The 8,717-nt window shown below is 41.5% G+C and overlaps 2 protein-coding genes across 3 annotated transcripts in view; one reads left to right on the top strand and one right to left on the bottom strand.

Annotated features, from left to right (window-relative positions):
- The window catches only part of HACD3 (3-hydroxyacyl-CoA dehydratase 3), a 48,324-nt gene extending 43,379 nt beyond the window's left edge, over window positions 1-4,945 (top strand). For both annotated transcript variants that reach the window (XM_011940385.1, XM_011940386.1), the window contains one exon: window positions 2,933-4,945. In XM_011940385.1, coding sequence (XP_011795775.1) covers window positions 2,933-3,009 — 77 coding nt within the window. In that variant the 3' untranslated portion in view covers window positions 3,010-4,945. The remainder of the gene's footprint in view (window positions 1-2,932) is intronic.
- A 400-nt stretch (window positions 4,946-5,345) lies between these two features.
- Window positions 5,346-8,717, bottom strand: part of VWA9 (von Willebrand factor A domain containing 9) — a 39,284-nt gene continuing 35,912 nt past the window's right edge. Inside the window, exons 7-8 of the mRNA XM_011940560.1 lie at window positions 8,544-8,609; window positions 5,346-6,249 (exon numbers count right to left, since the gene is read on the bottom strand). Of these exons, the coding sequence (XP_011795950.1) occupies window positions 5,998-6,249; window positions 8,544-8,609 (318 nt within the window). The 3' untranslated portion in view covers window positions 5,346-5,997. The remainder of the gene's footprint in view (window positions 6,250-8,543; window positions 8,610-8,717) is intronic.

Here is an 8,717-nt window from a genome sequence, read left to right as displayed (position 1 = left end):
GAGGTCAGGAGTTCAAGACCAACCTGGCCAACATGGCAAAACCCCATCTCTACTAAAAATACAAAAATTAGCTGGGCATGGTGGCGCATGCCTGTAATTCCAGCTACTTGGGAGGCTGAGGCAGGAGAATTGCTTGAACCCAGGGGGCAGAGGTTACAATGAACCGAGATTGTGCCACTGCACTCCAGCCTGTGTGACAGAGCGAGACTCTGTCTCAAAAAAAAATTTTATTAGTAATCAATATTTGGTAATTTCTAAATGCAACTATACATGATTCTATCCATATTATCTATATTCTATACGTAGATGTGAAAATACATACATTCTTATATGTAGGTTAAATACAATTTGAGAAAAACAAGTAATTTTTTCCCTTTAAGAGCAGACTATTTAATACTTATTGATTTGAATATGACAACTAAGAACATAAAAAGTCAGGATGAAAGGAATTTTGTCATTAAATATATTGAGAGGAGAAAACACTGATTATCATACATAGAACTTTACACGTTTAATGATAAGACAAGCTCCTAACTATAAGGACTCTTTAAAGTTCTGATACATTTTAGTGGTAATTTATATATATTTCCTTGCTTTATTTCACAAGAGACTTAAGGTAGCCCTAAATAAATATAACTGTCCAGTCTCCTAGCCACAGAAGGATGCAACAATAGTGTATTAGTTCTCTATTGCTGTGTAACAAATGACCCCAAAACTTAGCAGCTGAAAACAATAAACAGTTATTATCTCACATAGTTTTCGAAGGTCAGGAAGCAGCCTGGCTGGGTGATACTGGCTCAGGGTCTCATGAGGTTTCAGTCAGGCTGTCAGCTGGGGCTGCAGTTTCTGTAGACTTGACTGGGGCTGGAGGATCTGCTCCAAGCTCACTCTTGTGACTGTTGACAGGAGGCTTCGGTTTCCTGCCATAGCCCCTCTCCATATGGCTACTCATGGCATGGCTTCCCCCACCCAGAGCAATTGGTTAGAGAGAGAGAGAGCCAGAAGCCACAGTGCCTAATCTCAGAAGTGACAAACCATCACACAGACCAACCCAGTATAACATGGGAGGGGACTACACAAAGGTATGAAATAACAGGAGGTAGAGGTTGTTGGGATCGTTGTTGAGGCTTGCTACCCCGGACAGTGAGAGGAAGACCATGCAAGGTAAACCCAGGAAGCCAGAAAGCCCAGTGGTCTTGGTCATTTAGTGTTGGGGGAGGAGAAACTTACACCATAGTGTTAGGAGCCCCTTAGTGTACCAGTGCATGGCAGATGTACAGTTAAATAGTATACATTGTAGGCCCACGTCATTTGCAAAAGGTTAACGTCTACTTCTTTTTTTCTATTTCAGCAAAGGGTATAATCCACTTAAGAAAGATTGCCAACCAAAAATATCAAAATGTTTTGCCCTTGAGGAGAGGAACCCTCAGTTCAGAAAATGTACTCATTGAAGACAGCTTTTTACCTTTATTACTGTATAAATTCAGTATAACTAGGCCCCATGAAATGGGCATAAGATAAAGAGGAATAAATATTGGAAAGACATTTAAAATACTTTAGTAAACAGGGTAGAGGGGTGGAAATATTTTAAAGTGCATTGCCTTACTATCTTTCTTTGTGTTGTTTATACTGTTGTACACTCTAATTTGCAAGATTTTATGTTCATATCTAGTTTGCTTATAATAAATACATAGTTGCTCTTTTCCTATTCTTTAGAATGAAATAAATCCTAAATTCACATTTATAATTTTGAAGCAGCATAAACAGCTAGTTAACATTTGTATCTAGGTCAGAGGACTTTTCTTTTGGTTTTTTTTTTTGTGTGTGTGAGACAAAGTCTTGCTTTGTCACCCAGGCTGGAGTGCAGTGGCACGATCTTTGCTCACTGCAACCTCTGCCTCAAGAGTTGAAGCAATTCTCTTGCCTCAGCCTCCAGAGTAGCTGGGATTACAGGCACCTGTTACCACGCCTGGCTGATTTTTGTATTTTTAGTAGAGATGGGGTATCACCATGTTGGCCAGGCTGGTCTCGAACTCCTGACCTCAGGTGATCCACCCACCTTGGTCTCCTGAAGTGCTGGGATTACAGGTGTGAGCCACTGTGCCTGGCCATGTTCTTGAGTAGCCTTGAATTAAAAATTAGGTTGTTTCTGCACTTTAGATTTCTGCATTTCATTGTATGTACATTTTACTGTAAAAGAAAGAATATCAAACTATACCTACGTGAAGAATTGGGTGGGTGAGGTATATTGATATCCGAAACCGAACATTGAAGTGCATAAAAAATGAGATGGCTGAAGAGATAAATAGATGAATAGGGATGTGATACAGCCAATATAGTAAAAAGCAGTAAATCTAGGTGTTCACTGTACAATGATTTAATCTTCTGCATGTTTGAAAATTTTATAAGGAAAAAAAATATGTTTTAAACCCACTGGGAGGCTGGGTGTGGTGGCTTATACCTGTAATCCCAGTACTTTGGGAGGCCAAGCCGGCCATATCATTTGAGGTCAGGAGTTTGAGACCAGCCTGACCAACATGATGAAACCCCACCTCTACTAAAAATACAAAAAATTAGCCAGGCGTGGTGGTGGACGCCTGTAATTCCAGCTACTCAGGAGGCTGAGGCAGAAGGACTGCTTGAACCTGGGAGGCGGAGGTTGTAGTGAGCTGAGATTGTGCCACTGCACTCCAGCCTGGGCGACAGAATGAGACTCTGTCGCAAAAATAGTAATAAATAAATAAACACACTGGGGAAAAATTGGTTTGTGTCTATTGTTAATTTGTTCTAAGTTGTACTCCTTCCTGAGCCGCTGCAATGAGCTTTTTGCTATGGGATATGACAGACAGCTAGATACTGTCCCTGCCACAAGAGCTTCTGGTTGTAAATAGACAAAGACTCTAATTTCTAACTGATCTCTTTTCTTTTTCAGGGTTATACATAAATTTTCGTCACCTTTATAAACAGCGCAGACGGCGCTATGGACAAAAAAAGAAAAAGATCCACTAAAAAGAAAGATTTAGATGGCTTCTTGCCAGTTTGAGCCTAATCTGATTCTTACAGTTTTACCTTCTTGTACCAATGTAAAAGTTTTTTTAATGTTAAATGATTAAATTCTCAGTGAGGCTATCTTCCTTTTCCCCAGTAACATTCCTGAATTTACTGTTATCTTGTAGTAATTGCATGACATGGATTCCTGATATCTGATGAGAGGTTCATTCTTGTGTATTCAGTTAATGACACCAAAAGGCTCAGCCCACCCCAACCCTGTCTCATGTTCAGTCTGTCTAATTCATGCCAGAGATTTTTTTTTCAAAAAGTGCTTTATCCCTACAATGTACTAACGGTTCTTACAGTTGAGATTTGTTCTTTTCAGCTATTGCTTGTGAAAAAAAGCAAGACTCTGTCACTCTATAGAAGACTGTTAAAGTGACTCAGGCAGGACTTAATTATTCTGTACCTAAGGGGTTACTTGTTTAGTGGGATGACATTGACTTTTTGAAAGTGAAGTAGACTGAGTCATTGATAAAACATTTCTAAGAGTGGGGCTGGAGAACATGTTTTACATGTGACATCCTTTGGCCTAACAACATCTATTATTATAGTGCTCAGTAGTGTGGGCATTGAAGAGGCACAGAATGCTTTGAAAGAAACTAATCAGAATCTTGGAACATCATGGTCATGCCATTCTTAAGTAAATCAACTATTTTCAACACTGAAGAAAAATGAAACATTATTTAGAAAACAATGAGATTACAAGTTCCAAACTTAGCCAGGAATGTGGCTCACACCTGTAATCCCAGCACTTTGGGACACCTAGGTGGGAGCATCACTTGAAGCCAGGAGTTCAGGACCAGCCTGGGCAACATAGTGAGACCCCTATCTCTACAAAAAATAAAAATATTAGCTGAGTGTGGTGGCACACACCTGTAGTCCCAGCTACTCAAGAGGCTGAGAAGGGAGGATCCCGAGCCCAGGAGGTCAAGGCTGCAGTGAGCTGAGATTGCCACTGCACTGCAGCCGGGGTGACAAAACCAAACCACACACACACACACGGTCCAAATGGTAGCAGGGATCCAAAGGGAACACAATATGTAGATCAAACTGGCAGTAACACCATGTACAGCCTTTGACAAACTAGAAACATTAGAGTAGGCCAAACACACCTCCAAACTGTCTTAGGCTGTGCACAAACACAAAAAACGGCAGCCTTCCATCTCCTGCACTGGCTGAGTCCATTTACTTGTATACTTGTTCTAGTGAGTGGTGAATGAGTGATAGGACTACATTTTTTGCATAGACCTCAAAAATAACTTCATTCTGCTGCTGTTCAGTTGGCTTTTTAAAACCCATCTGCTGTAGAACACTGAAAACAGCGAGAACTTTGGGGTGAACACCACTGATCCTTTAACAAGGATTTCTGGCAGGAAACTCACAAAAAGGAGAACTGAAAATTTAGACATACAGTTGGCCATTGTAAAAAACATCAGTTTCCTCTCATACATTCCAAGTAAACCAAGTAAAATAAGTGTTGGAGTAACACTTGCATAGAAGAATTTAAGGAGTGATAGCTCTTTCTGTTCTGCCATTCCCAACATTCCTGGGGGAAAGGAGACTCAATGAGTTAATAACCATTTCACTGAGCCCAAGATGGAAACTTGGTTTGACCTAAAACATCTGATTAACATAGGCTAGCTGATTTCTTAAAAATTCGTTGCATTGAAGGATAGTTTGCATGTCTGTAACACCTGTCAATACTTGTTTGTATTGATTTCTGATATTCTTGCAGCTGACTATGTGTAATTGGGCAGATCAGCTTTGCAGTAGATTATGCTGCATCGTCGTGGCAAATTCTGTATTCTTAGTGATTGTTACAAATCCCTTTATTGCTGTCTGAGAAAGTGAAAGATTGTGTATTTCTATTAAAACATTTACAATCAAAATTCTAATGACTGTGCTTAAAGATAATTTAGTCTACTGGTTTTCTGTTAGTGATAAAGTCCTTTGTTCAGGCAAAATATTATGTAGCAGTTCAGCATGTTAAACCAAAAACAGTTGCTCTGGTTGAAGCCTGAGAGTTACATGGAAGGTGGTGCAACTGAAAAACACTGATGATGTAGACAAAGCCTTGAGAAGTTGCCCAAAGTCATAATGCTAGCTGGTAAATTGGAACCATAATTAACTTTGGAATCAGTGATCTGTCAGGATTATCTAGCCAGAACCTTGCTTAGGCAATGAGGCCTAATCACTGTCAGAAATAAGGAAACCTCATGATTTGTGAATCTATGCCACTTAGAAAGTTGAAATTATATTAAAGTGATAAGACAGACCAAAAGACAAAGGTCTTAGTTTCATAGTGAAACCATTTTATAGAAAATCAAATATTTTGTTGTCATTAAAAAAAAAAACCTTGAAGAAACAGGACTCATTTTACACATTAATGGGTGCTCTTTAAAAGTTAGAATCTCAAGAGACACCAAAAGCACCTAAGAGTTACCACCACATTTTGCCCAAGTTCTAAGGAAAGTTCTGAAACTTAGTGGTGTTGTGTTTGTACTCAGCAAGCTCCAGACAGTCTGAGTTGCTCATTCCATGAACAGAAGCTTGAAAATGCCCTTACAGTTGAGATATAAACTGGAGAGAAGAGGTGAAGCTTTCAGGAAGCCAGAGAGCTCTTGCCGGTCAGGTTTCCTGAGGAAGGCAGGGGTGCTCTATGCTCATCAGTCCTTCAAGCTTCTCAGGAAATGTGCCCATGGGAACAGCAGCTATCTTCCAAGCCTAAAAATTATGAGTCCCAGGAAGTTAAAGCCCAACCAGCCAACCACCTTCACATCCTTCTCGTACTAGTAGAGTCATTCAAAACAGCACATGCTGCTTCTGAGGCAGCCTCAGGAAGGTCTTTGGGTGGCTATTCCAGAGGTGAACATACTGGAAAGGTTTTTACCTAAATCATTTTCAGTTGAAATGAAAAAAGAAGGAAAGCTCCAAAAGTCAGTTTCAAATTCTTTCAGTGCTGCTCCCAGAGAAGTCCGTGTGCAAAGGTGTGATGTTCTGGTCATAAGCGGCATACTCAGAGGTGCCGGTACTGGCCAGTTTGAGCTGCTGGGCAGCATGGGACAGCTGGAATGCAGCATCAGGGTGGGCTGTGTCAGGCAGCAGTGTGCATTCCCTTTCCAGCATATCAGCCACCCCTTTCAGCAGGTCCAGGAAACCAAAGGCTAGAGCGGCCTTTCGCAAACGGTTCAGCTCCTGAAACAAGACAGAAAATCACCAATGCTCCTGAAATGTGTTCTCAACACATACTTCCTAAGTGCTCAGCTTAGAAATAAGTTCTCCTTGACTGAACTTCAGGGAGCAATTTTCTATGAGAACAAATGTTTATTTAGGGATGCCAGTAACAAGAATGTGATAGTTTTACTGGGAAGTGGTTCCTCTGCAGGTGACCAGAAGCTGGCTAAGGAAGACAGTGAACTGAATGAAACAACGTCATCATCACAGTTAATGAGCATTTATGCCACACATAGTAGTCAGCACTTTGCATCCATCATTTCATTACTCCTAACTTTAAGGAGGAGTACTTTCCCCTTGTTATTTAGGTATGGAAAAGACTTGGCCTCAATCTGAAAAGGCTCTTAACCCCACTGTGGCAGGGCCTCAGACTAAGACAATAAACAGGCTCAGAGGAGGCCCTGGAGGAGTCAGAGTGGAAACACCAACAAAAAGAAAGGCTGGTTAGTGATAGAAGCAGAGAAATAAAAAGTGCCCCAACAACCCCTTAGTGGAGTGGTCTGGGCAAGTTGTGTAGCCTTTCTGGGTCTCAAAGGCCTCATTTATAAAATGAGGAGAATAACTCCTTCCTTACCCACTGCAGGGGCTGAAGCAGTTTCTCTAGGCCCTTTTGAGCTCTAGTATGTAGAATGATATAAAACCAGAAAAGAGAAATGGGCTCTCTATCTTTCTACTATTATCTTTTAAAAAAGTGGAAAGTTAAGAAGGCCAAACAAGTGTGTCATCATGAGTAAATAGCTGATGACTGTAGGAAGCTCTGCAGGGAGGATGGACTGCATGGATTATGGGCTTCAGTTAGGGAGGGGCCTGGCTGGCTGAGAAGCTCTGCAGTTGAACTCTGATTAAAGCTGTTTTATTTCACCAGCTTACTACATAATTAGGTTTGAAGACAACAGTGAGATAAAGGTAATGAGATAACACCCAGACAAAGTAGCATGTATCTTCTCCCGTTAAGATGCTAGCCTGAGGCTGTGTGTGCCATATTTTAGAATTAGAAAGCTACGACACAAATGACATGCTTTATGCTGCACTTAATTTAATTCCAGCCAAACACCAGAACAATAGGGGAGAATCAAGGAGCAAACCTAAATGTTCCCCACTCTACCCCACCCCCTGTAACTTAATAGTCTCTTCACCAATGGTTCTGGATTAGCTACATATGATTCTGGAGGGCCATCTCCTCCGCAATTCATAAATGTGTAATGTCAGATGTCATTCCTAGAAGCAGATTCTCTGGTGCAATAAGAATGTTCTGGGGTGACCGGGTGGGGTGGCTCACGCTTGTAATCCCAGCACTTTTGGGAGGGCGAGGCGGGTGGATCACCTGAGGTCAGGAGTTCGAGACCAGCCTGGCGAACATAGCGAAACCCCATCTCTACTAAAAATACAAAAATTAGGCCTGGAACGGTGGCTCACGCCTGTAATCCCAGCACTTTGGGAATCTGAGGCGGGCGGATTACCCCAGGGCAGGAGCTCAAGACCAGCCTGGCCAACATGGTAAAACCCCCGTCTCTATTAAAAATACAAAAATCAGCCGGGCATGGTGGCACACACCTGTAATACTAGCTACTTGGGAGGCTGAGGCAAGAGAATTGCTTGAGCCCGGGAGGCAGAGGTTGCAGTGAGCTGAGATCGTGCTACTGCACTCTAGCCTGGCTGACAGAGTGAGACTCTGTCTCAAAAAACAAACAAAAAAACAAAACAAAAATTAGCTGGGCGTGGTGGCACGTGCCTGTAGTACCAGCTACTTGGGAGGCTGAGGCAGGAGAATCACTTGAATGCGTGAAGCAGAAGTTGCAGTGACCCAAGATCACACCATGGCACTCCAGCCTGGGCAACAGAGTGCGACTCTGTCTCAAGAAAAAAAAAAAGAATGTTCCGGACAATTCCCCATCCAGGAAGCCACATACATTGGTTGCCTGGGGTTGGCTTGGATACCCACATAGGAGTGATGAGAAGAGTTCAGGGCTATGACCCACAGGTCCTCTCAGTTGCTTCCATCATTCATTCATTCACAGCAGCCCCAACACAGAAAAACCCTCTGCCTGTACAGAATGAGGCCATTTAAACCCTTCAAATTTTTGGATTTTAAGGAAGGAACAGACCTATCACTCTTACTGAGTTTATTTGAAAAAACTGAGGCACAAGTCACACATCTCTAATCCCTGCTCATATTCACACTGCCATCTCACAGTTCTTCTATTATGAACCATATTTGAGGCACATCCTCTTCCACTATATTCTAACTGTCTCACCTTATAGAATGTCTGTGTTTTTTCAGGTAGTTTCCTTGCATTTCTTAAAATCTTCTGTACATCTGTCTATTAAGGGTAAAAAAAAAAAAATCCAACATTAGAATTCTGTGGTAAAAAGGGGAAATAATATAAAAGAATGGATCTAAATGTTTAAAGAAATGAAAATGAGAACAC

The sequence above is a fragment of the Colobus angolensis genome, unplaced genomic scaffold (genome assembly GCF_000951035.1).
Source record: "Colobus angolensis palliatus isolate OR3802 unplaced genomic scaffold, Cang.pa_1.0 Scaffold19, whole genome shotgun sequence".
Classification (NCBI taxonomy): Eukaryota; Metazoa; Chordata; class Mammalia; order Primates; family Cercopithecidae; genus Colobus; species Colobus angolensis.
Note: the sequence above shows the minus strand (reverse complement) of the source record. Positions and strands in the feature narration are given on the sequence as shown.